The sequence below is a fragment of the Megachile rotundata genome, chromosome 11 (assembly GCF_050947335.1).
Source record: "Megachile rotundata isolate GNS110a chromosome 11, iyMegRotu1, whole genome shotgun sequence".
NCBI lineage: Eukaryota > Metazoa > Arthropoda > Insecta > Hymenoptera > Megachilidae > Megachile > Megachile rotundata.
In genome coordinates, this window is record NC_134993.1 from 14,659,844 (window position 1) to 14,687,525 (window position 27,682).

The 27,682-nt window shown below is 44.7% G+C and overlaps 2 protein-coding genes and 1 long non-coding RNA gene across 12 annotated transcripts; 2 read left to right on the forward strand and 1 right to left on the reverse strand.

Annotated features, from left to right (window-relative positions):
* Window positions 1–1,198: 1,198 nt before the first annotated feature.
* LOC143265388 (uncharacterized) lies at window positions 1,199–8,269 on the reverse strand. 3 transcript variants are annotated; one of them, XR_013039882.1, is made up of 5 exons: window positions 8,026–8,269; window positions 4,237–7,905; window positions 3,821–4,129; window positions 2,966–3,742; window positions 1,199–2,846 (listed from the first exon to the last, which is right to left on the reverse strand). It is a non-coding gene; the product is annotated as an uncharacterized LOC143265388 (long non-coding RNA). The 3 variants fall into 3 exon arrangements; XR_013039881.1 differs by having other exon boundaries at window positions 2,966–3,756; XR_013039880.1 differs by having other exon boundaries at window positions 2,966–3,311; window positions 3,411–4,129.
* Window positions 3,622–4,496, forward strand: Oli (basic helix-loop-helix family member olig). The gene is made up of 3 exons (XM_012293176.2): window positions 3,622–3,758; window positions 3,853–4,091; window positions 4,235–4,496. Exons 1-3 carry the CDS (start codon window positions 3,624–3,626, stop codon window positions 4,494–4,496), a joined length of 636 nt encoding a protein of 211 aa, XP_012148566.1. The 5' UTR covers window positions 3,622–3,623.
* Axud1 (AXIN1 up-regulated 1) lies at window positions 7,141–27,625 on the forward strand. Of its 8 annotated transcripts, none has more exons than XM_076537198.1 (6): window positions 7,143–7,283; window positions 17,241–17,407; window positions 22,007–23,938; window positions 24,002–24,246; window positions 24,383–24,799; window positions 24,870–27,625. In XM_076537198.1, the coding sequence occupies exons 2-6, from the start codon at window positions 17,308–17,310 to the stop codon at window positions 25,863–25,865; spliced, it is 3,690 nt and encodes a 1,229-aa protein (XP_076393313.1). In that variant the 5' UTR covers window positions 7,143–7,283; window positions 17,241–17,307; the 3' UTR covers window positions 25,866–27,625. The 8 variants fall into 8 exon arrangements, with proteins under 8 accessions (XP_076393314.1, XP_076393313.1, XP_076393319.1 ...); XM_076537200.1 differs by lacking the exon at window positions 17,241–17,407 and adding an exon at window positions 8,379–8,539 and having other exon boundaries at window positions 7,148–7,283; XM_076537201.1 differs by lacking the exon at window positions 17,241–17,407 and adding an exon at window positions 8,379–8,510 and having other exon boundaries at window positions 7,148–7,283.
* Window positions 27,626–27,682: the final 57 nt, after the last annotated feature.

Genomic DNA, 27,682 nt, shown 5'->3' on the forward strand with positions numbered 1-27,682 from the left:
ATTTAATCGAAAGTTTGCTGGGAATTCGACGCGAACGACGCTATTTATAAGGGGACACGACCCGTGATCCAAACTTAGATCCAGTAACTCCGTCAATTTTTCCCGAATATTTTTAATAAGAGAGTTCGAAAAACCGTATTTAACCGTGTACGGTCCATGTTCCATCGGAAACGATAGCAATCGATTAATCCGTCGAGTACGAGAGGAATTATCCATTCTAGAGCTCTTTTTTCCCGCTCGCTAAATCCGTAATTAACCGCGTCTCGTCGTGCAGCGAGTTCGCGATTGTTTTCGAGGATGACCCACCGAAAACGGCGCGATAATTTTTGCGATCACTGCACCGAGATCCGGCCGCTGGACAGGAGTAAGAGAGAAAACAAACGAGAAGCTCCGAAAGAGGGAGGGGGTCGTTCGGGTAACGGAAGGGAAAGAGAGGGTTGAAGCTGGTCGAACGAAGAGGCGCGAGACGATGAAACAAAGAAGAAAATAGCCGGAGGGTAGCGGTGGAACGGATAGAGAACGAGATGGAAGAAGGGCATACAGGGGATAGGTTGCCAATGGGGGGTGTAAGCGGGTGTCGAGGGGGTGTGTTTGGTCCGGGAACTCACGGTGATGCTGTATTGATCCGAGTGCACGAGCAGAGCTAAAGTAAGCCGAGGCTGGCAGAGCGTTGCCTTGGCAACCTCCTCCCTCATCCCTCAGGACTTTCCACCGGTCGGACCAACCTCTCGCACCGAAAACCACCCCCGAACTGCCTCTCTTTCTCTGTTCCCTCTCTCTCCTTCTCCGCCTATCTCTCTCTAGCTCGGAACCCCTTTCCCGTTATTCCTACCTCTGTCCTCACCAGGTCGATCTATAGGTGTTAAACGAACGCCCGGTTTCTCTTGGTGTCCTCGTAGACGCGGATGAAGAACCGTATAGCGGTTCTACGTGGGCGTACGCGAATCATCCTTTTGAAGAGTCGCGCGCACGTAGAATCGTTCCTTCCGGGGTCTTCGACACCGTGCTTTTTTCTTTTCCCTTCGAAATAATCTTATCTTCGCTGCTGATTAATACCGATGCGGCACTAATTGTTTAAAATGTGGAGCACAACTTTTACCGAGAACTTCGTAGCTAAAAAAAGCGCATATTTTAACCCGCCTGTTATTATTAAACTGCGAAAGTAAAAGTTTGGGAAAGGTATCAAAGTTCGATCGTAAAAAGTTTGTCGCAGCAACAATTTATTTTATAAAAGTCTTCTACATTCGGTGTAAATGGCACTATCGGAGATGTAGGGGTAGTTACTGGAAGTGTTTACTGTACGCAATCCGGCATAATGTTGCAGTCTCAGCCCCTACGGAGGTGGCCAAATCTTTGGCACAGAAACGAGGGCTGTAACGCGGATATAGCAGTCTGGAATTGTTTAAGAAGCTAGCGGGAGTCGCACCCTCATCGAACCACCCTTCTCTCGCGAGAGAGGTTTTTACCGTTCTTTGAATTCACCAAATTATACGATCTGCTTTTCCACGATAATTCGACGTGGGTACACACAAGAACTCCGTATTTGCACGCCGTATATTTTCTTGGAGAGGTATAAATTTTTGACGGACGATTGCACGCGATAAATTGCACGCCGCAAGTTTCCTAAATCGCGGTAAAATAAATACAGCGTCTTTCTGGGTCGAGCACCCTTCTCGGTTCGTAAACGACCCGAAAGTGTCTCTCGAATTTCGAGCCAAAAAAACGTGGCAGACGGTATTTATCTTATCTTACGTTAAAAAGCGAATTATCGATTCCGTTCAAGCAATTAATAACTCGATTCTTTAAACGGAGACAATTCGAGTTATCTCGAAACCACTCAAACTTCTTTGCTGATCAACAACCGATACCGAGGGCTCAATCTTGTAATTATGTCGTTAAATGCTTGTACACACGGTTTTTAAAATATTCCGACATCTCGTACAAAATATTTCCACGGACCTCTTTTGCATGTGAGCCAAGTATCCGGCAGCTTTGGAATTCTGGTTACATCCGCTCAACAAATTTCATTTTTCTGTGATATGGTAAGTAAACAGCGTTTCTGAAGCGCAATATTCTTCCCCGCATAAATCTGCTTTAATTTTCTGCATAAAACTGGAGGAAAGTTTCGAGGAAGAGCAGGAAACAATTTTATTGTCCACAACTTTGGAAAGTTCTAAAATCCCAAAATTGTTGATTTAAATTTTGAAATTGGTGTCTTTCGTGGCTCCTTTAATCCGGCCACAGGATATAAATTAAAGCGAGTAGAAAAAGGAAGAGGAACATTTTCGGCAGGGTGAAAAATTTGCCCATTGTTTCGGGCAAAGGCGGCTCGGACGCCGCCGATACAGAGTTTTCGTCGAACGTGTTCGTTGCGAATGACAACCCTCCGCGTCGTGCACACGACAGATGCAACGAACAATATGGGCTCGACGTGTGCGTATAGACGGGTTTTGATTTCGGGCGTTATTATGCCCGCGGTCAGGTATATAACGCACCGCGTTACGACGTGTCAGTCGTCGATCCGCCGTTATTTCGTGCTCCATCGCGAATATACCCTGTTCGTAAAATTGATCCGCACCGTTACACGACCGGGCCTGCATCCACGGTCCACGTTGCATTTCCGTTCTTCGCCCCCTACCGTTTACCAAATTTTCTGCGCCTCTTTTGTTCCTGCTCTTCGATTCCCCGCCCCTTTTTTCCCATCGGCTGTTTCCGAATTTCACCCCCTCCAACGAATTCACGGTTACGTTACGTTTTGGAAATGTTTCATTGTTTCTGGAACAATGGGCTAAATGCAACGGGTGTTCCAAAAGATTTTCTTGCAATTTTACAGCAGCCATCATGTTCTAAAATATAAAACTTGTTAATATGACTTGTCATGATAAGCTTGTCAAACTTGTCAAGCATTAAATGTATGATCAAAGCAAAGGGAAAGGAAATTTTCTAATGTCAAAACCAGAGGTACCTTTACTTTATTCAGATTATTGATATTTCAATATTATTGAAATATCAAAGATGTATCTTTCGAACTCCTGGGCATCGACCTATCCAGATGGTAAGAGCTGACCCCTGTTTCCTGGAACTTTGACCGGCGTTCACCAGGGTTCGCCAGCCGTTGGTCCAGTCCAGCATCCCCCGACGCTGGCTCGTCCTGTCGGAGAACGCTCGAACTACATTTGGGGTTGTGCACCCTGTGCGCAGGGCGTCAAACAACAGACGCGTGCGTTCTTAAAAGTGTCTTTGTGCGATAATTTCATCGAGTAATAACAGAGAATATCTTGAACGTCTTCCAACGACCAGTTTACTTAAACCTGAAAATTACATAAACAGTTCAATCTCCAGTACTCTTCGATGGCTATCAACGGTCATTGAATTACAATCACAAATATAAAAAGAGAAGAATAAATTACAAAGTGATAATTTTGCCCAGAGGAAAGATGGCCTGTTACACGTTGGTGCGCAAAAAATTTTGCTGATCCTTGGATTGGGGAGATCCTGCGCCGTGCATGACCGGAAAGAAGTTCGTCGGTAAGTTTACTATTGATTACGCTTGCCCGATTATGCGTGAACAAATGTTATGAATCGGAAGGTGTGGACGGAAGTGAGACGCTCAGAGCTGAGAGATGAGATCCTACGACGGTGAGAGCAGCTCGACGGAGGACGACGACAGAAGAGAGGGTCTGCCCGAGGCGCATCTGCAGCAGGGATCCTGGCAACGCTCCGCTTCGCACCCCACATGGGCCTGGGAGCATCGCACTGTGTGTACATTACATAATTAAGACATTTTAAGTAATAAGCTATCGGTGCTTAGAAAAATTACAATATCTTGACTTAGAGGTTCTTGTTTTGCAGCATCCGCTACCACCGCAATCCACGGGGCCGCTCGAGTCGATGTACTCGGTCCCAGGAGCGTCTCACGCCAGCGTTTCCGCTCCGACAGCTGGCTACTCGTCAGAGCACCCTCAAACTGCACCTGGAAGGAGAACTCCATTGGGTGCTGTAGGTCTCGGTGGTTTTTACTTCCAGCAGCAACCGCAGCCCCACGCTTCGTCCAGTGCTTTGTCCGATGAAAACAGACCTGACCCTGAAAGGTATGTTGATCCTCGCAAGGTATGACCCTTGCATGTTCCTGAAATAAATTACACATGAATGAAATTAAATTACATATGAATAAAATTAAATTACATATGAATATTACATGTTACGACAAATATTGAGAATCGAATGTTTACAGACCTGGAGCGTCTCGGCTGAACTGTCCCTCGAAGTCCAAAAGCACTCGTCAAGGCAAGAGCATGCGACTGAACATCAACGCCAGAGAGCGCAGAAGAATGCACGACTTGAACGACGCCCTCGACGAGCTCCGATCCGTCATTCCGTACGCTCATAGTCCGTCCGTGAGAAAACTGTCCAAGATCGCCACCCTGTTGCTGGCGAAGAACTACATTCTCATGCAAGGTAGCTCACCGAGTCCCCGTTCAATTACACGCTGCTGAATTACACGTTTTACGCAGGAAACGCTTTGGAAGAACTGAGAAGAGTGATAGCGGTTCTGCAGTCACCACACGCTCACACTACGGCCCTGCCGCCTACGCCTGTCTCCTACGATCTGTTGCACGGGTTCCCAGGAAAATTGTTCCAGGGCGTGCAGGACATGCAGGGACTTCCTTCGAACGATCCGCAGAACGTCACGGCGGGTGGACCTTCGACGGATGGCACGGTGGCGAGTGGAGAATCCAATTAAGGATTTCGAAGTTAGCCCTTCTGGGATGTGTAATAGTTGCGTCACTGAAATATGGTTTCTTAAACTTTCTTCTGAAAAAGTATCGTTTGAAAATTAGAAAACTAGATTCTTCAGCTATAAGTTTGAGCCACTTAATATCCCAGTATGTCTAGTAAAAACTATGTCTAAAAGTACGTCTACAAAAACGTAAGCGAGATTTGTTGATGAAAGTATTAGAAGTAAATATTCGAGAGCGTACTTCTCTGATAAACTGTTACGAGTTCGATAAACGATGAGTCAATATTAACTATGTACTTACTATTAACTACGGTTAAACGCTCCTAAGATGAAAGTTTATGAAAGTATTAATTAAGAAAGTAATTACTTCAACGATCTACGATAACGAGCAATAAGCGACAGCATATTTCTGTCTCTGGTGACCGGAATTTTTCATTTTTTTCCCACCCCCGTACGCCAGAGAGAGAAACGATGTAAAAGGGTGAGGAATACAATTTCCGAATCCCGTCCTGCAACGCGATAGTCAATATAGCATGTGATACATGTCGAGATATTATATATTATTATATTCTAGTCATACACGCGTACAGATCATAAATATTCATATACATATAGATATATATATATTTAATAATTCGAATTGAGCCATCGATTGTAATAACTTATTTATATACATAGTACGTTTATTAAGAGTTTATTACAATGTGCCAAGTCCAGTGCCCACGCGCGGATATAGTTCTCGGCACGGTATAGCGAGGCCGTAAATTGAACGTCGGATTTCATGTATTTTGCTGTCTGGAAGATTTTACGACCTTGCTATATCGATAGAATCTGAATCCGCATGCGATGTGCATTTTTCGTGGGTACTTGAGCTGATCCTTTTTCTGTAACGAAGGACGAGGTTTAATATAACGAAAGCCTTGTCCTTTGATCACGATGGAACGTTTAATAACGAGCAATAACGACTATTATTCCTAATGACGTCGATCGTTAAAGAATAAAGTGTGCAGATGGTTTGTTGTAAAGCGTAGATATCACTGTTTAGTGCTCGAATATTCTAGATACAGTAGCCTCTCGTTATATCGCCACCAAATTTCAGAAACCGTCAATCTTAAAAATGGTCATATAGCGAGAATCGACTGTGATTGAACGAAAGGATGCTCTGGAGAAAATATTTTATTATATTCCACCTTTCAAAGCGAAATCAACTTTCATTTTTAACGAAATAAACGTAGTATTAGTGTGACCTTGAAAAGTCGATATCACCGAACAGTAAAAATACTTTGAAATTATTTATTAATATAAAGAATTGCAAAATGCTATTTATTGAAACTTATCGCGGATATCGTACAAGGTCAGATGGGTTAAAGAGAATAAATAATAAGATAATGGTATTCTTTCAGGGCATTTTTTCAATTCGTTACGAGTTAAGACGCCAAGTTTTTTTTTAATACAATAACTCGTACTTTTACTATCAATATTATCGCGCGGAACTCGTATATTTTTAAGCGAGACGCAAAAGTTTATCGAATGTATGGATTTTCGATGTAATTTTACGCGGAACGTCAGAAACGTATAATTTATTAGACACGTTGACTGCCTAACGTGTTTCGAGTTTTGTATAATCTGATCAATTAATAAAAGAATAGACAAACTGTGAACAGCGTTGATACTAACAATATACACTAACAAAAGCTAAAATGTGAAAATTAATTAATATTTTGACTCGTGTCATAACGCGCAATAATTTCCACTACGGCAGTCAATGCGTTAATGAAACGTCGTCGATATTTAACGTTGAATACCTTCCACTACGCCGCCATAGTTCATGGAGCAATTGAAGAAAAGGAAGAAACAGAAAAATCAATTGATCGATCGATAGATACCAGTAAAATTAAGAACGCGACTGCACGGAACGATGAATCATAATTTTAATCGCGAACCGATGAGCTGGATTTGTTTATAATCTCTGGAAGCCAATTATACATTGCGAAAAATAGATAATTGTTATCTGAATCACCCACGCAACCGACTAGTGGCGCCATCATGGCGGTCGCTTCACGAAATATCGCTGCAATCATATTTCGACGGTATTCCATTATCGAAGCTGATTTTAATCACAAACACGAACAATAATAAACAAAATTGCACGGGAACTAGGACACATTATCGCGAACGTCGATTCAAATTAGATGCGTTGAGCCGTTCAACGAATTTTACGCGATTTGAATGGTCCGACTAGTGGCGCCATCATGGCCGCCACTCGACAAAGTATTCACTCGATCGTCTTCCGTCCTTCTGGGAGGACCTTACACCGTATGTGCCTGATTCGACGGGGTTTATTGTGTGCGTGTCTCGTCGGTGGCTTCAAGATGGCTTGCAGGCTGCTGCGCGCCATGGTGTGATCCGTTTCGTTCACGGTGCTAACAGTGTTTCCGAAAACTGTTTCGTGAAAAAGATTCGTTCGTGCTAGGACGACGACGTGACTCGACCGGCTGATAACTCGGGGTAACCTGGAAATGTGACGATCGCTACAAAACCGGTAAGTCGTCGTAGAATAATCTTTTATCATCCAGTTCGCGATTGTTCACGACTTTTTTTCACGGAAACTCCGCCACGGATGTTATTTCGGTAACGAAACACTTCGTGGTTAGGAGAAACAGAACGGAGCGTGACAGAGATCACGATTAGACAGCTACGAACTTTCTTTTTCCATGCTACTCGATCGAGTTCGCAGCGATCGCAACGGAGGCTTTAAAGCACAATTGTTTTTTACTCGTTGATAGGTTATGATGTCATAATAGTGGACAGCGCAATCTCTTTGTCTTCGCGTTCGTTAACCTTGTCGGTTACATCCGTAAGCAAAATAGAACGATTAATATCGTCGAAAGGGAAATTAAAGCCGTAAAACGTAGTATCGCTACTGCTCTTTTCGTATACGTCTTTCCCTTTCTTGTAACGTAGTAATATTTTCCGTTGCGAGCGAACTAACCTTACCTTACCGTTGGGCGAAAGACGCACGAGACGGGGTCGCTATTGGTAGTCCTTTCTACATACCTGCCACGCAAAAGCTACCTGCATTCTCTGGCAGATCGAGCTTCGAGAATTTCGTCGATATCTGTGCTTCATTTACCATTGTACACTGGCGGACATGACAGGCTTTCCTAGGGAAAATGGCGGCGTATAATGCGACTTCGTCACTCGCTGATTTTCGGTTAATAAATTTTCAAAATTAGGTACGAGGTTTTGCATTTAGCTCTTTATAAATTTATTTAGGCATTTACTTGGGTATTTAAAGGGTGTAAGGTTTTCTTCATCTTGAAATTTCCCTAGATTGACTTTAGACTTTCTCTGCAATTTTCCCAGTACGTTTTCAGAATTACTCTGAGCTACCCTTATGTTTGTCATGACTAAGACTTTTTCTAATATTTTGCCTTGATGTCTTTTGAAATTATTCCTAGGTGGCGTGCCATCCATATTTCTTTAGAATGTCCCTATACTCCCTTTAGAATGTTTGAAGTCTATCTCCTGTCACTATCTCGAATTTTCCAAAATGTTTCCCCAAATTTAAATTTAAATTTAATAAGTTTCCCCTTATTTCTTAATATTAGTTCTACAAGTTCCAATTTTTTTCTAGGGTAATAATTGAGAGAGGTGAAAATTTCTATGACAGAGGCAGCTGCACAGAAAAGAATGTAGGCTTCGAACGCGGAACAGAAGTTCCATCCTTATCGGTAGTGACCCGAAAACAGAGCGACAGAACTGACAGGTGACGCATTTCCGGTGAACTTATCTCAGGTACATGTACGTCACACGATTGGCACGCGTGACGCGTGATCGACAATCAAAATCGTCCGTTAATGAAATCGAACAATTTTGCCGAGCAGTGAAAAATTTAATTAAACTGTATCGAGTGTTTGATGAACCAAAATTGTGGTGTTGGGTCAAGGATTACCGATTGAATTATCGCGGTTTGCTTTTGTTTTCGAGCTGGGTACGATAAATCCTTAATTCGTTGTAAAAGCGAGAATGAAAACGTGATTCGCTTATCAACGAAACTGAAAAGTTATCGATACCGATATTTGATCAGGAGTCTTTACAGTCTCGATTATTTGGCTAATATAGTAATTAACATCCATGTAAATAGGAGTAGGTCTTCTGAAATAAGGAAGCATCCTTCACATGTGAGGGACGCAGGGGTATTTCGTAAACTTTACGCATATGAATCAATACGTTATTGGTTTCAAAAATATTACAGAGAGAAAATTTCTGATTTTTAAAATATTAAGCTACGAACTACGTATGTGTGCTCTCTAATATACCAACAGAAGAATGTTTATGCACGATATCTCTGTAAGATAATGAGAGATACCTGCCCTCTGCAGTTGCATATCACGCATTTTTCCTTTGCTGCTTCTTTTTATCCCATTTCGTAACGGGATTCGCGCAAATTCCGTACTTAGCGGATACTCGTGTAACTGTATTCATTTAGACAAGAATTACGGTAAGCTGAACTTTTATTCCCACTAGTTTTAATTTCTGTATACGAAATTATAACATTCCAATTTCAAGTTCTGAATGCGGAAAAGTCGCATAATAGACCCATGTAATATAACGAGATTTTACCATGAAATTTTAATATATTCTCCATTATGAAACAGTACCTGTTCCATAGTTGTGAGTTTTATGTCACCATAATGAAACGCTGAAAATAAAATCACTTTGATAAAAGTGCGATCAATTTCGATACGTAGTCTCAAATCCAGATTCATAGAAAAATTGAATTTCTGGTTTGTAAACGATACCGGTGAAAGGTACGAGTACAATTGTAAGCGTACGGTAAACCCGAGTTGGTAGCTTTTGTAACGTCGCTCCTCTCTTTTCCTCCATAGTTATGGATTTATTATTTTTCATTAACGAACAGCCAGAGAAGCCGGTGGGTGGGTTGGTCGAGAGCATCGAGTGAAAAATGGTGAAACGAGAGAGCAGGGAAAGAGACGAAAACAAAGCGGACGCAGCCGCCAGGGCAACAATGGCGCATCGACCCGCCAAAACTCGGTTGTGCGCAGAAACGTTTAATCTTTCCCTATCGAGAAATCTTCCGAATACTTTTACACCGATTATTATACACGATTTTACCGATTATTTTACACGACCTTTTTCTGCGAAAATTGAGATAAATAAGTGCGGAGGAATGTGGGTAAAAAACAAAATGGCCGCCTATTCGCTTGATGCGCAGAAGCATGCGCAATGCACACGCAAGCACGGTGAAGGCATTTCTATAGTTTTTGGAATTCTGCTTTTCGAAAACGGTGCTTGCGCAATATTTATGATGTTAATGTACAAGTAAAGTATGAAATTAACTTGGAGGCCAAGATTTATTGCGTAAAGCCTTCGAAAAACATTAGTTTTTGGAATTCTGCTTTTTGAAAACGGTGCTTGCACAATATTCATAATGTCAATGTACAAGTAAAGTATGAAATTAACTTGGAGACCAAGATTTATTGCGTAAAGCCTTCGAAAAACATTGGGTACGAATCATCGTGCAAATATTCACCGATAAATCGTATCAGTGATATTTAAGCACGCAGTATCGAGTGAATTCACCGTCGAATTTTACCTGAACAGTTTAATCGCAAAAGTACTAAAATTAGTAAGTGATATTAATACCCGGTATCAACTCAGAAATTCTGTTAGATAAGTTTCCTTACATTTGGCAGATTGGCCCGATCAATTTGTGCCTGTTACGAACACCTGGAGCCGAGGACATAAGAATAGGGGGTCCAAATTGCAGTAGCCAATTGGCTGACAGGGTTCCCGTATTTTTCCATTTCTGTTTCAATTCGTGAAGCGAGCGTTTCAGGTATCCTGCAGGACTGCAGTTGGTTCCCGTGAACAGGGTAAGACTGAGAGAAGCGTGGTTCACGATGGATGAAGATCAGGTGCCGTGGTTGCCAGGGTAACCGGCATTGATCCCTCCCCTCTTGTTCTATCGGCCTTTTCGTCTCTCCACCATACATTATTTGCCTCTCTCTCGCAACCCCCTCGTTCAACACACAGATCAAATGCATACACGCATTCGTGAACGGCAAGAATCCATTTTTGTTGCAACATTTGAACCTCGTTTAGATACCTTTCATAGATGGCTTTTTGAAGATTGCGATTTAGCGGAAACATGAAAGTTGGGAGCAAGCGGAGAAAGTAGATGCGGTTTGCCAAAGAGTCGGGCAATATTGTTCCATTGTTGCGGTCACAACGTAAATATTTGAGTCCTTCGTTTTCTTATTTGTTGGGGTATATATTCGGGGTTAAAATAAGGACGTGTTTGGAAGAATACATGGAATCTGGATTGTGGTATTTTCTGAAGTCCCAAATTCTGGATATCTTAATCCCTGGATACTCGGTGCTCAATGATGACGTGATGTCATAAGCAGCCAAAAGCTTGAGCAAAACCTAGCGATAAATAAAGTTCTGAATGTAACGAAGGATCTATGTACGCTCCACATACGCTGCCAGAACCCTGCAACAAGTACAATCGGATTCCAAACAGCCTTACATGCTCACTGGTCCTCGCAACGTTGTAAAATCACTGGAAGTCTACCGAAGACCCTTCAAGACAACGGTTTACATTTAAGCAGAAGATTCAGCTTGCTCAAACTTCGAGTTCAAACGTTCTACTTCGAAACCCATTTTCCAATGCGAATCATTACATGCTTGCATTTCTGTGTTCGAAACTTAGAATAAACTTATGTACGTAGAAACGTTAGTGCTTAGAATCTTAATTAGAATAAAGTAGTTATGCTACTGTTTACCAATGTTCAGCTGAAGAGGTCTTCCAAAGTACGACTACGTTATATCACCGCTCGTTGTATCGCTACCCTGAGAGCTTTAATCGATGGCGGTGTTCGATGATTCTAACGGACGAGAATAGCGTCGTCTGACGTCACGTTAACGTAGCAGTACGACACGCGTGGATGACAAGCGGCGAAAATACCGCTGCGGCTCGTCAGCTCGCGTTACACACGCGATTCGCGTGTCCATTAGCTCCGTCACGTCTCAACGCAGTGACGTCAGTTTTGTCAGGTACACGCTCTGTTTCGGTCAAAACCGCGATTGACCCACAAAACTGGAATTCGACTTCGCGGTTTCTAATACTCCTTGAAAACGGTACTCTTGCGGATTTTACGGATTTGAGAAATTGAGTTCGTTCAGAAGATACTTATTGGCTGAAGCCAAAAGTCGCAGAAGTCAAAAGTCATTAAAGTCAAAGGTGGACAAAGTTCATTTGGGATTTGTCGTATTTTGTTGATGCACATTGTCATTGCTACTTATGGTTTATAGGACAACTGGAACCTTTGAACCATGAATTGAACCTTGAATTCACAGCCTGCTAGTGGAGCACATAATTACGTGGACATAAACCCACATCTCGACACAAGACGTTCTTTCAATCCAACAAGATGTCTAGATGTCTCTTTGTATCTCAAAAAGTAAGGAAAGCAGCAAAACCATAGCATAGGATAATTGAAGTGACTGGATTTAACGATCAGGAAGGATCGCAGTATAAACACGTGCACAAAGGTTGCAAAAATATGGAAACGACATTCATGAAAATCGAAGTGGATTCCGAAACTCCGATCGCCAATTAACAAACCTTGTCTACGAAAGGTAAACCTTGTCTATTTACCTTAGGTGGAATTAAGTTAACCAAATTGAGAAACAGTCTCCTTGAAAAGTGCGTTTCGGAACATCCGCAGTATCGTCGGATTTACTGCAGATAGAGTTGGGAAAGTAATTCCGCGGCAATAAAACGCCACAAGTGAGCCGCGATAAAAAGCTGCTTAAACTTTAGCGCGTTGTCCATCAAACGAAACATCGAGTAGTGATTCCAGACGTTCAGAGGAGGCGACCCAGTTCTGAACGAGGTTATCGCAATAGTCCTTCCTTTCCTTTTCCCGAGCCCTTAATCGAAGAAAAAAAGATGCAATTATAATCGATGTCCAATTAGGTGTTTTTGTCAGACGTGAAAGTATCGAGAGGAATGCAAGCAGAACGCAGCTAGGCCTGTTGCAAAATCATCTGAGATTGCTGGCTGGCCGAGCATTGCGAGAATTTCACAACGGCCATTGTTAGAACGATGTCGAAACCGCGTCAATTTTAGAGGCGAATTGAAGACAGAATGACCGCGGTTTGGTGCATCGACCTTCAGTTTCAGCGAACCGCGATTCAATACTCGATCGAGTTATTCTCCAAATAGGGGGTTAATTCAATGGGAGATCAAAATTCTTTATGGGGTCATGTGAGGGAGGTTACAGGTTTGATGGGACCGGTGGCTAGTTAGGGGTGGATAATAATTTACTCGATCAGATAAGATGGCACCCTGTGAGAAGCTGGCATCCTCGGATGAGGTGGCATTCGATACATAACTCTACGTTTCACAATAACTCCGTACAGAAATACTCTGTACTGCTGAGACACCCAACGATGCGAGAAAGAAAGATTTGAAGGCGATATAACGAGGATCTCCGGTGTATTTACCGACGCATGTTCCTTCGGTGCGGTTGTAAACTAACGTCGCTGACCTCGCGGTCAGGGGTGATCCACCCGCGGTTGGTTACGGATTAGGGTAGGTTAGGGTCATGGACCACCGGATTAACGGGGGTTCCCTTGATCCCGATTTCAAGGATCGGGATTTATGAGACGCGTTTTCTTGCACCGTGGTTAATCGTCACAGTTCAAGGTTGCATTTTCTGACCTCCGTCTTCTCTTTGGACATACTTCTGAACTATTCGCGACTTCATTGAGTTATGAAGATTTAGCTAGAAAAATAAAGACTCGATGTTGTTAGTTGCACTTGTTTATCCCTGAGCGTTTATCGATCGGCAGCAACCTTTTGCGTGAAGAGTTGGGGCAGCTACGAGGAATCAGGATATCGTTTCTTAGAGAAGAATGAGTTCAACCAAACCTCAGACTTGAGTTACCAATGTGAAGAAATACCTAGCTGTTGCACGAAGTCTGTGAACTAAGATCTTTCGAACCAAAGTGACGTTTGAACCTTGTGACATCCCTCAAACTTGAGTTATCAATGTGAAGAAGTAGCTAGCTGTTGCACAAAGTCTGTGAACTAAGATTTTTCGAACCAAAGTGAGAGTAGAACCCTGTGACATCCCTCAAACTTGACTCACCAATCTGAAGAAATACCAAGCCGTTCCACAAAGCCTAGCTTAGCCTAACTAAGCTTCTATGAACCAAAGTGATGCTTGAATCTTGTACCATCCCACAAAATTGAGATACCAGTCGGAAGAAATACCTACCTATTCCACAAAGTCTACCTACTAAGATTTTAAAAAGCAAAGTGAGAGTAGAACTCTGTAACATCCCCCAAACTTGACTCATCAATCTGAAGAAACACCTAGATGTTCCACAAAGCCTAGCTTAGCCTAACTAAGCTTCCATGAACCAAAGTGAGGCTTGAATCTTGTACGATCCCTCAAATTTGAGTTACCAGTTGGAAGAAATACCTGCCTATTCCACAAAGTCTACCTACTAAGATTTTTCGAACCAAAGTAAAGTTTGAACCTTGTGACTCTGATTCCAAGCCTTTGTGACATCCCTTGAACTGCAATTACCAAATACCTAGCTGAGTTTCCCCAAAGTCCCCAAAATCCTGTTACAGCGTTCGATTTTCCGTTCTTACGGAATTTCAAAACATGTGGCCTGTCGCGCAGCCATGCCTTAACTCCCCGTCCCGAAAGTTTAACAAGCTAGAAACGATGCGCGGAGTTTCAGTTAGCCGACTGTTGCAACTAATCGGACATTAATTGAGTTTAAAGGTTTATTAAACTGTTCTCTCGTTTTCGAGTGTTCGGAACTCAATTTACCGAACGACTGGCGCAATCTGGCCGTTTATTCAACGCAGAAAAAGTATTAATTCGTGTAAATATATTAAAAGGTGTACTCTGACACGGTAATTGATATTACCAGCGTTTGACTCTTGAAAAATCATTTTTCGCTGGTGGAAAAAATGTTGGTACTCGTAAATTGCATCGCAGTTAAACGTGAATGAAAGGTCCTATGCACGTACGAGGAACGTAGTCTGGTCTATTGAACCGGGCACAATGAGCGACAGCTATGGACGCTGACCAGCACTGAGCTTCGTATTTATGCTCGTGTTAACGCGTTCCGTATAATCCTTTGCGGGAAAATACAGGGTGTCACAACTAGTGTGGCTCTGTATCTCACTAGTGTCTTAGAAAGGGAGAGCTGATTTTGAATAAGATTTCCCTTTGCAGAAATGGGGTTCGAAGCTTCGTTTTTGAATTATCAAGGAAAAACGGGCCAATCAGAGCGCGGTGCGCGCGCAGACGCAGGAGTGATGGCTTCGAGCGGCGGCTGAGATTCACGCTGGGTTATTACATGTTATATTACTACGCGTTGGATTACTACGCGTAGGATTACCACGCTTTGCATTACCACACGTTGTATTACTACGCGTTGGATTACCACGCGTTGGATAATTACGCGTTGGATTACTATGCGTAGGATTACCACGCTTTGCATTACCACGCGTTGGATAACTACGCGTGGGATTACCACGCTTTGCATTACCACACGTTGTATTACTACGCGTTGGATTACCACGCGTTGGATAACTACGCGTTGGATTACCACGCGTTGGATAACTACGCTTTGCATTACCACGCGTTGTATTGCTACACGTTGGATCACCACGCGTTGGATAACTACGCATTGGATTACTACGCGTAGGATTACCACGCTTTGCATTACCACACGTTGTATTACCACGCGTTGGATAACTACGCGTTGGATTACTACGCGTAGGATTACCACGCTTTGCATTACCACGTGTTGTATTGCTACGCGTTGGATCACCACGCGTTGGATAACTACGCATTGGATTACTACGCGTAGGATTACCACGCTTTGCATTACCACACGTTGTATTACCACGCGTAGGATTACCACGCTTTGCATTACCACACGTTGTATTACGACGCGTTGGATAACTACGCGTAGGATTACCACGCTTTGCATTACCACACGTTGTATTACTACGCGTTATCCGAAGTTGTCGCTCTCGCGTCTGCGCATGCGTCCCGCGCTCTGACTGGTCCGTTTTCCTTAATAATTCAAAAACGAAGCCTCAGATCCTATTTTCGCAAAGGGAAATTGTATTCAGAATCAGCTCCCCCTTATTTCTGTACAGTAGTGAGACCTACAGAGCTTAGAATTTCAGTTGCAATCAAGGGTAGGGAATTTAAAACTTTCATCACTTCCCTATTCTCGAAAATCACTTTTCCCTTGATAAATTGCGGCCCGTTGGAATGTATAGTCGATTGTGTATCGCGACACACGTAATAATACTCCGTACCGTTATCTGCCCACGCCTCTCCACCCTTTTCATCTATCCCTTCGGCGCATTCGATTTGCAGCTATATATGCATTCTGCAGCCATCGGTTGAACGCGAGTAGTACTAGGAATTGAATGAACGCGTCGGTAATCCTCGTACAGGATATCCAATCAGCGCACGAGGATCGTATCGATTTATAATATCCTTTCTTTCCTGCCGCTTTTTTCGAACCTTGAACTCTCGAGTTCAAACGCTTTACGGATTTAGGTTTAGGTCGAGATACTTAAAAAATAAATTTGATCAGAATTTCGTTGGTAATCGACGCAGCTGCGGCGGTTTGTTACGGTGTAGTATGAGCGGAAAATACGATAGAAGGGAAAATGAGAGAGTCCATGGTATGTATGCACGTGGCTATAGTGCTACACTGCGGTGGGATCGATTCGGCTGGAGGTGGAACCCCACCCCCATTTACAAGCCCCAATATACACCCCCGGAGCTCTCACCCTCGCGAAATATCCGTAGGTTAGTTCCTCGTCTTATTTTCTTTCTCTTTTCAATTCTTCGCGATTTGGATTTCGAAATTTTCGACCAATCGGTATTTTACCGATTCGCCAGATTTTTCAAAGTTTCTTCGAGAAGGGTGGGTGGTACATTCCACAGCTTCCAGCGAGGCTGTATTATATTCCGCTCCCTCGCTCTTATTATGCCAAAGCGACCTATACCACTGTGTTTCAGTGTGCGTCCCAGACTCCCACATCTTACCATTATTTATACAGAAGAGTTTGTGTGAGTGTGTATATCTAAATACACAGTTCATGAATCTACAAAATCCCGAATCTCCAAATTTGAAAATCGATTCACCCGTGTACCCTATATCGCCACTGTTTTTACAGCGAAAGTTTCAGTAGTACAACACGATAAATGACGCTACCCAAAATCCCATACATTTACTCGATTAACGAGTACGAATAATATTTCTCCTCGTAACTAAAGCGTGCATGAAAACCTCGATGTTTTCGTGTCTTACGCCGGCCTTGTCTCTGGCTCCGCGTCGTCGGTTCGCTATATACCAGCTACACGTATAGTAGTCAGCGTGATTGCTATAGTGGTTCTGCACCGTGTTATAGTGATGCGCCATAGTAACCTGCGCAGAGAGGAGACGAGGACGCCAGCGGAGTCTGGGCAGAAACGGAGATGGAGCAACGGGAGAGAACGAGCGTAGGCGTCGAACGGAGACAACCGAAACTGAGCAAAGATCGAGCGAGACGCAGAGATACAGAAGCGGAGAATTTGTGTAAGCTTCGTGCGCTAGAGACGGAGAAATACTACTGATGAGAATGGGGTAGAGGAAACGACCGGGGCGAATTTTATTTGAAATTAAAATAAACTGCTAGTTGAAATAATATTTGTTTCCGATACTAGAAAAGGTCAATGTTCTGTAGTTTTATGTACAGGCTGGTGCAAAAATAGATTTTTATTTACTGAAGATTTCCATCGATAGTCATCAAGGTCTCTGGAACCTCCATTTTTTTTTTGACGGGAACATGTACTTCTAACGATGCAATTTGTTGCATTTTGCGGTCCTCTACAAGAAAGTATTAAGGTACTATCGTGAAAAAATCGTTAGTTCAAGAGATATTTTAGGGAGAGCCAGGGAGATCCCACTGGCTCTCCCTAAAATATCTTTTGAACGAATCAATTTTCGACCCAAGTACCTTAATACTTTTTTGTAGGGGATAATAAAATGCACCCATTGCCGTTATAAAAAGAGTACGGTTCCATTAAAAAAAATTAGGGTGACCTTGAAATGTTTGAAATACATGCATTTTCGGGAGCGGTATACACATCATGAAATAGTGTATTCGATACCATTTGACTTTGCTTCTTGAAGTTTTTGTCTATCTTCCACCGTTTTGGAGATATAAATTATTCTTGCTGCGTGAAACACCCTGTACCGCCACTTTTGTGCGAGAAACTTTTGGATATGAACGTTAATCCTAATAAATGTAATGTACAATAAAGTTTGGTACAAATTATAGCTTTAATTATTGTATAGCACGATGGTATTTTGAAAAGGAAATAATTGCAAATCAACGCTAAGTGTTATTCGAAATATTTCAAATCGTGTCATTTGAAAAGTGCCCAGCTCCGAAAGAGAGACCAGAAGGTGAAAGAGTACGGAGCAAAAAGAGGGTGTATTCGTGTAGGTCGTGCTCAAAGTTGTGCTCGCGTGTAGGTGAAAGAACGACGGAGCCTGGAAGGGGATGATGGCGGAGGAAGAGGAAAAAATGGGGGAGAGAGAGAGAACGCTTTGGACCTTTCTCAGAAAGCAGAAAGCACGACGGAGCAATATCGCAGCGTCTGCCGGTGTTGTAAACTGCTTTGATCTCCTCTCTCTCTTCCTCTCTCGTTCGTTTAATATGCTCTCTCTCGCTCGCTTCCACCCCCTTTCGAGAGTTTAGAAAAGCCGACGGAACCAAGTTTCGGTTCCCTTTTTCATGAAAATTCCGATCAAACCTCGTCTTCGCCTGGTTCACGAAATTTGGATCAATGTTTTAATTCCGAAACGAAGATATCTTCCTGATTCCACATTTCATCGAATCGATAAATATTGTCAAAGTGGAGAAAGAAATCGGTGAACGTTTCCGCGACTTCGAGCACGAAGCTAACGGTACCCGATGAATTATTTAATCGTTAGACGTAAGCTGCTGCAACGGGAACGAGAGTAACGTAAATTGGGTCTTCTTCGGCCGTGGAAAGCGGCGCGCAATTGCCGCGTCGTTCTTCCTCTTGGTGGCACACGGTCGCACCTGTTCGCCGCGCGTGCAGCAGAGGGGATGGGAAATTTCGCGACGACCTTGATACGCGAAAACCAAAATGCACGCGAGAAGACATCGATTATATAACAAAATTAGCTTAGCAACGCGACATGATACGATTCTCTTAAAAAATTGCATCTATGAAAGCACGAATTTTTTAAATCAACGTGTTCGCCACCTACAAATGATTTTTGCGGTTCTATGCAGTTCTACAAATTCTCGAGACACGAGAGTTCGGATCACACACGGCTGAAATGTTGATACGATCAATTTACAGCAAGTTTTCCCGGCGCAGTTTTTTATATTTCGTTATGAATGCGCTATTACTTTTCGCGCAAGAAGGGAAAAGAGGATTCAGGGTAGTCTGGTTGCTGTAGTCTTCTACTTTCGCAGCGTAGCGACAATTACGGGCCGTGCAAACCCGCGCAAGCGCCACGCTCTCTCGTTCGTTGAACCGTTCGTGAGAGAGAGGCGCCTGTGTGCGTGTAACGAAGAGATGGAAAAATATAAATGCGAGAAACGGAGAAAGAGAAGCGAGAGAGAGTTGGAGACTCGTAGTAGACAATACCGCGTCAATTTTACAACCCCACCTATGCAAAACTTTCCACATTTCAAAATGCACCTTGCGTATCGAAGCTTTTCAAATTCCCTGCGCAAATTTTAGAATTTAGAATCTACTGGACCTCGCTTATGCACGAAAGTCTGCAAGGGTAATGATAAGAGTGATACAGTCACTGTTCGCTTATGTAACGACTGAAACCTGTTTGGTATACTTCGAATACACAGTGGCTTTCATGGTTTCTTCTGTATACTTTACAATTTCTCCAAAATTTTGTTAACAAGTCGATCAAGCGCCCTTAAACGGTCCCAGAGTGTAATATTACGTTCTCGAAAGGCTCGAGGGTTTTCCTGCTAAGAAACAGGTTTGTTTACAGGTCCTGCGGTTTTCAAAACCGGGGTTGCGCGCAAGTTTTACACTCGAGCTGTTTTACGAGCTTTGAAAGATCGTCTTTCCTCCGGAATGTATGGAAGTGTTAAAGGCCGATTGGACACCGTTATGGATTACTCTATAAACCTACAAAGTTTTATTCTCCCTTGCGAGATCTTCCGGTTTATAAATAAACCCCGGAGATTGCTGGAAAGGCTTATGAATTCTCCAGTATGAACTTCCAGCTTTTTACTAGCTTAGTTCGGCGAATTTCGGTTGAATCTCTAATCAAATAACTTCGATTAACACTTACGATTACTAATATTATAATACTTTCGATTAGATTTCGTAACACGACTCTGAAAAGTTTTCGTTGTTTCCCGATTTATCCAGTTTTCAATTCGAAAGAGAGTACACATTGTAGTCCGATTTAGGAAAGTTAATAATATCCGTGGTTAATTGTGTAGGTCCGTCAGTAGGCGTAGCCTGTGCGAGAAAATAGAATTACTCTAGAAAGGCCAGGGAATTTCACCGATGGTAATCAATGAGAGTCATTTGAAAGTCGCTTTCCCTCCAAATACGATGCTCGGAAACGGCCGTTCGAAAAAAGCACCGAATTCGAAAATACGAAAGATCGATATCTCGAGAACGCGTGCGGTTCGATCGGTTCGTTGAGAGCCACTGCGTTTCGTAGCATCGTACACTGTATTACACATTCACGAACACTGACGAGGCTCGTGTGTGCGGCAAGTACGCGTGTACCCTTCACTAGCGTGGAGGAGAACCGAGGTGAGCCGAAGGTGACCGAACGGCGGCGGCGAGCGGAATCGTCATCGATGCGGCGTCGAGGCACCTCCGCTCACTCTGCTCCGAGCTGTCGAACGCGACGCACGCGTCTCCGCTTCGCTTTTTTTTTCTCCATCTCTGCGAGTATACGCTCTCCACTTAGAGCAGCATTTCCCTCGCTTTCTCGTCATCGAGTATCGTCGAACAAGAGAGAGAGGGGCAGGCATACGGGGTCTCTGGGATATATTCCAGTCAGTTTGCTCGTGAACGTTCAGCTCTAGTCTTCAGCTTCGACCCGAAGCTTTTCTTTCCGTCTTGTCGCGTTCGTTTTGGATCTTCAGGTTACTCTTCTTCTTGTTCTTCAACGAGACGTTGTTAGGACGTTCGATCTCGTTCATCCTTCGTTTCGGTGTCGGTCGATTCGAGTTCTGCGATTTCCATTTGCGTTGTAAAAGGGATCTCGTCGATCAAAATTGGATACCGTTTTCTTCGGAGGAAGAAAGGGACTCGCTCGAGGCAGTCCGGAGTTCGTCGAATGCCGCGTAGCTCGAGAGCGCGGTCGTCCTCTATGGAGGAGGCCGATCGCTCGATGGATCTCAGGGCCAGACGGGTTTGCGGGCAAAATGGAGGCAGTTGGAGTTGCGAAACGACTTAAATCGACGCGCATCGAGATATCTAGCCTCGTGTTCGGAGGTTCGAAGGGCTTAGCGACAGGCCAGAGTGGTGCAGAAGGTGGTGGAGGGGGCGGAGGATCGTGCGGCTCGAAGGTAAAAAGACGAACGGGGAGAAAGTATTTAAACGAAAAGAAAATAAAAGGAAAAGAAAAGAGGAACGGAAGTCGAGAGAAAAACCCTTTTACACCTGGCTAGTCGAGTCGAGTTGTTCTCCGGGGTATATAGGGGTACAAGGTGCGCATGGTAACCGAAGGCAGACAGAAACCTCTCCCTCCCTCACCCTCCTTTCCTGCCAGCTTTGAATCAATAATCTCCGGCCAGGATTATATGCGGACCCCTTTTATATTCGGTGCTGTGATAAGAAAGATATCGGCAGATTAAGGACACGCTCGATCGCCTGTACGTCCGAGACGTTCTCGATTACGATCGACAACTTTTCGGACGATGTTCCTCGGATGCGTGTTCGACCGCGTACTTCTCTGTTTACCGGTGCGCGGTATCAGCGCGCGGATTATTGATCCCTCCATCTTCTTCTCCGTCCTTTCGTTTATGATGTATCGGAAACGTGGTTACGCGGTGAGAATGTAGATCACTTATCCCTCTAACGGATGAATCGATTCTTTATTCCCCTCTCGATCCACGCGATCAAACTCGATTATCTAACGCGTGTTTCTTCTTCACCGCAGATCAGATGCTTCAGATGGAATCATCTTCGGCCGAGGATCGCCTTCTCGAAGCCAAAGAAGATTCCACGTCGGTGGAATCATCCAGTCCTGGACCGAGCGCACCCATCGAGAAGTCGGTGGAACCCGAGGATGTCGATATACCAGAGAAGGAGCCGAATGCGTGTCACGGGCCCAAGGACAGCCAAGGGTTCGTGAATATAGAATCGCGCGAGACTTCGATCGAGGTCTCGAACCCTCCCGTGCCAGAGGATCAATCGAACATGGGACTGAAGATGGGAAAACAGAGCAACCAGAGTGAAGGCTCGGTTGCCGTGTCCGAGTCCGCGGAAACGTCGGTCAACCCCGACAAGCAGGACAACGAGGAAGCTTCGGAGTTCGTCACCTCGTCGCCGATATGCAGGAAGAGGCCAGCCAACGATTTCCTGCCGATCAACGCGGAGATTAAACGAATAGAGATGGAGGTTCCGGAGAACGAGGCGAACCAAGTGAGGAGTGACGTGAGGAGGATCTCGCCGGTCCTGGTGAGCCTTCGAGAGCGCACCCTGGGCGAGATATCCTTGTCCTCGGACTCGTGTCTGTTCGATGACGACGCGAACGGTCGCTGCGTCTCGAGGAACAGCAGCATCCTCGAGGATTTGTTGACCGGCGCCTATAAACTGAACAGCAGCACGAACAGCACGCTGAACAACAGCCAGAACGGTAGTCCGACTCTCGACAGCTGCGCTCAAACTGGCAGTGACAATCCTGCGTCGACGGTGGGAGGCTGTTCGGATTCGGAGCCCAGGATCAACGGGGTAACGTCACAGGGTGGTGAACGCACGGAGGATCCGTTCATCGACGAGGACTCCTGCTATTCGCTGCCCCGCGACAGTCCTGGCAGGGACCTGAACTCGTGTCAGCAACCGAAACAGTGCGAGGAGCCGATCGAGCCGTGTTCCTGCAACGACGCTTCCTCGTCCGCGCACGACGGTTGCCCTTACGTCCCGAGGTCCCCCAAGATGCCGACGAAACTGCTAGATTATTCGCCGTTTCCTTATTTAACCGTGACGATCGAACGCCTGGACTCTCTGACGGAGAGGAAGGACAAGAAGCGGACGATCGTGAAGAAGAAACCGAAAAGTGCAGCGTGCGACGACGGTGGCACGGAGGCGACTGACTCGAAGAGTACGTCCAAGGAGTCGAGTTTGGTACAGAGGTGTGTTCGCGAGAAGGACCAACCGCAGGAGGAGCACCAAGTAGATTCTCCCTCGGTAGAACCGTTCTGCGAGAAACTGTGTTCGCCTAATATAAATGCTATGAAACAATGCAGAGTGATCGTGGAAAGAGTAAACTCGCCGAAACCGGTGAGGACCGCGGTGCAGAAGCATTGTCCGGACAAGGGAGAGCTGAGCCCGAAAGTGGTCGTTAAGCGGTTGGCCGAGGACGAGGAGATGGTGTTCACCTCTACCCTGTCCGACGAGAGTCTGCTGCCGGTGAACACCTCGAACTCGTCCGAGACAGCCGACTCTTCCGACCAGACTTTGGAGCCTTCCACGGACGTTCCGGAAGCCGTAGACACGGAAACCGAGACTGAGACCGGGTCCGATAGTTCGGAGGTGACGTCCGTGAACGCACGACTTCGGGGATGCGACGATGACACCGTGTCCGACCAGATATCTTGCCCAGAAAGCGAATCCATGTGCTGCGTCGACATCAACCCGGAGATTATAACCAGGTTGGAACCCGAGAGACCGGAAGCGTTCACGGAGGACTCCGCGGAAAGTCTAGCTCTTGCCGCTGGGGCTCGGGACGAAGTCAGGTCGGACGGTAGCGATTCTGGCCTGGGAAGCGAGATACCTGGTGAATCTGGACCTGCGCCGGCTCCAGAAAGCGATTCCGAGACATCTTTCTTGGATAGGATACCCGATGATATTCTTTCCGATAAAGAAAAAGGTATTTCTCGTTTGTTCTCATGCGACTTCTATTTGGACGGCTAAGTAAACCATTTTGTTTCAGTGGTGAATCAGCTGGAGTCGATCGGAGTGGATGTACCTGGTACCCCGCAGACGCCGTTGACGAACTTCCGGAGTCCGTCGAAGAGCAACTTGAAACGGAGATTGATCGACTGCATGGAAGGTGCACCGAGCCCGAAGAAGAGCAATACCGATGAGTCCATGAAAAAGAAGCGCAACATTCAGTTCGATGCTGTAACCGTGTATTACTTTCCCAGGGCACAGGGTTTTACTTGCGTGCCTTCTCAGGTAAATTCTCTACCTTTAAATACTATGATTTCCCTAAACCGCAGACTCCATAAAAGAATCTATTTCTCCTCTCATTCTTGATAAAATAGTACACCTGTAGAGTACTATATGGAAAATCGATTTGATCGTTCTTCAGGGTGGCAGCACTCTTGGTATGAGCGCGACGCACACTCACGCCGAACGGTTCTCGTTATCGGAACACGCTGCCGAACAGAGGCGGATTCATCGTGCTAGGCTTGCACAATTGCGCTCCGAGCGCGCTGCAAATTGCGTGTCCGAGGCGGCGTCCAGTTCCGAGGATCCTAGCGACGACACGGACGAAGAACAAAGCGATAACGAGGAGTTGGATATCGATAGTTATTATTTCCTGCAGCCGGTGCCAACGTGGCAAAGACGAGCGTTGCTTCGTGCCGCGGGAGTTCGTCGAATAGACGCCATCGAAAAAGACGAGTGTCGCGATATTAGAGCTAGCAGAGAACACTGTGGTTGTGGATGCAAAGGGTATTGCGATCCAGAGAGTTGTCCTTGTAGCCGAGCTAATGTCAAGTGCCAGGTTAGTTCAACGATGAGAGAAATTCGTGGTTACACGTAGATTGTGTTTTACATGTACGTTTATTTGACAGGTTGATCGAGCAGGTTTCCCCTGTGGATGTACTCGAGACGGCTGCGCGAATAGTACAGGCAGAATCGAGTTCAATCCCGTCAGAGTACGAACGCATTTCATCCACACGTTAATGCGGTTAGAGTTGGAGAAAAAGCATCGGGAAGAAGAGGAGGGTACGGATCACGATGCTTCTGACAATCAGAACGGTAGAAGTCCGTTGAGAGAGATTAACTTGGGATCTGTGATGGAGAATAGGAACGCGGAATCGTGTTTGAACGGCGGTGGATTCACGACGTTACACTATGAGAGCCACGACGCGAGGGATGCCGGAACAAATTGTCAACCAGAGATAACCGGCACCAGAGAGGATAGTCTGGATCTGTACGCTATCAGAGACGATTGTTATCCGAGCGAAGACACTGTCGATGGTACGCAGGGACCTCAAAGGAAACTTCATCCTGAATTTAGTCAAGCTTTTCAAACGTTCACGGGTCAAACCGGTCCCGGTGTTAATTTTCAACAGCCTACTTATCAGGATTACCAGCCTTACGCTAACCTTCCTTCCACGTCTAGGGTGCAATTTCAGCCACAATTCCAAACGGTGCCAGGAAATCCAGGGTTCTCGCATTACTCGCCTTACGGGCAAGACGCTGGATCGATTCAGGGGAACTGCCAAGTCCACTCGGGACAACATTCTTCCGCCTATGAGACCAGCTTCGCCCAAGACGAGACAACAGGATCGCAGTACACGAATCTGAACTCGGTGCAGCCAATGAACACTGTGGTTCAACAAATGGGTAAACTAGAACCGTTCTCGGAACTCTTGTCTGCCAGATATTCGTACTACGGTGAAATGGAGCCGCAAGCGCACGGTACTTATCACGGGAACGGAACCAAGGTCGACGTCGAGAAGAATCATCAAGGTAACGAGCAACAATCGGAGAGTACGGAGGAGTGCGACGAAAACTTCGGGGAGATCATCAAGAAGTCGATGGTCGAGACTGTATCCGCTTAAGGTCGAACTGTCTGTAGATATGTCGAAGACCGTGTACGCGACTCCGTCAAAACAGTTTTTTCACCCGTAGTGAAACATAGTGTAATGTCAGCGGGTTTAAAAGCTTCGTTGAAAAACCTCGCGGTGAATGTAACGGGGAAAGAGGACTGTCTCGAGACAAAGACACGAAGAAAATGGAGGTGCCGCGGTACTTTGACTGCGTCCTTCCTTGCGTTAGATAAATCCGAGTAAATTGTTCGCGTGGTTTTCGAAAAGAACTTCGAAAGGAAAGTCTCCTCGAGAATCACGGTTAACCACGACGCGACTCTCGTGGATGTCGTTAAGAGAATTGTAACGACACGTGCGTCCGCCCGGGATGAAAGTTTCCGGACATCGTCCTCCGCGTTGGCGAAGACGATGTTCTCGAAACGACGCGAAGAGAATCCTGGGCCGCCGATTCGGTGGAGGATTTTCAGGGGCAGGTCTTCGTCGAAAATCTTCATGAACTTGCCAGCGACTAGGATTCGGTAACGGCCAGTTACGGAACAAATTCAACGAGGTTGTGACCAAAAAAACCAACAACATGGGATCAGCTTAGATTGCAGTTTATAATATTTAACTTTAATACTTTAATCTAAGATCGCGGCTCTCGCGTCTCTCTTTATAAAAAACAATGTTTCGGATCCGTGCGACAGCGGCGATGGCGGAAACACGTATTTCGTTGCAACAGCGAGACCGGAAGCGTTCGTTTCGCTGTTGCAAAAAGGAAGGATGGCATATTCAACACGCAAAACACGCATTTGTACACGGAACGTGAGCGATTGTGATACCTGAAGTGGTTTGTCAGGATCATCGTGTAGGTTAAGGAATAAATTATGGGACTTTTTTATGCCAGTTAGTAGGGGATCAAGTTCGAACGGTTTTCGTTTTTTAACGGTCAATGGTAAACGAGGAAAGGGAACAGACCTTTCCCGCGTTGTACGAACACTCGTGTTTTTCAATGTTTGAGAGAAATATTGATTGATATACCAAGCGCACGCTGTCTACAGAACACACGAAGTTCAGTCCTTGTATATTTTTCTTTTCGTTCTTCATTTACGTGGCACCTTGAAATTGCAATCCTTTTTAATACCATGCATATAAATTTCTCGAGAACTCCTGTGCCCGAACGATCAACGGCTCAACTTTGTTCTTCAGTCGCAATTTCAAGGTAAACCTTAACGTCGGCGAATGAAAAGAAAAAACCCGCTCGAATGTTTATTTTCGATTTTTGAATTGCCGAACGATAAATGAAGTCTGATAAAAAAAAAGCAGAAGTTTGCCTTGTTCGGTGATTCCTTCGCACATCCATCGTTATACACCTTGTAGATTTTCAGACACAGACCTCTTTAGCATCCCGGGACGTTGATCGCTAATACCCACGATTAATTGAAATATTACATTTAAGGATACAATGATAACGACGATAGTATTAAATTTATACATACTTACTGGACGTGTCAACTCTTGACCGCATTCTGACGTTCTTCTATATCCGTGTTTTTTACACTGTGTTCATCGTCGCTGAATTGGTGCCTGAATCGTTACGTTTGTTATCGATGTACAATGATAACGAAAATCTCATTTTCTCCCGGATAATAGAAGAAACGAAAGAGGTCACGGATTTAAAACGTCGACAAGTTGCGAAGGATGTGACACCTCCGTCTAACATAAATACATATATAAACTACACGTATGTAAGTAACTTTTAGAGTATTTGAGTAAAAAAAAAGGCATACATAGTTGATAGCGTTTTATTAAATGTTGTGAAAAAGTCTCTTGTCTGTCGTGTAACGTGT

Coding starts and splice junctions, on each gene's coding strand:
- Oli (XM_012293176.2), top strand. CDS start 3,624: ATGAGATCCTACGACGGTGAGAGCAGCTCGACGGAGGACGACGACAGA. Junction 3,759..3,852: donor GGGCCTGGGAGCATCGCACT/GTGTGTACATTA, acceptor CTTGTTTTGCAG/CATCCGCTACCACCGCAATC. Junction 4,092..4,234: donor AACAGACCTGACCCTGAAAG/GTATGTTGATCC, acceptor GAATGTTTACAG/ACCTGGAGCGTCTCGGCTGA.
- Axud1 (XM_076537197.1), top strand. CDS start 21,270: ATGGAGGCAGTTGGAGTTGCGAAACGACTTAAATCGACGCGCATCGAG. Junction 21,414..22,011: donor GAGGATCGTGCGGCTCGAAG/GTAAAAAGACGA, acceptor ACCGCAGATCAG/ATGCTTCAGATGGAATCATC. Junction 24,800..24,869: donor GAGCTAATGTCAAGTGCCAG/GTTAGTTCAACG, acceptor TTTATTTGACAG/GTTGATCGAGCAGGTTTCCC.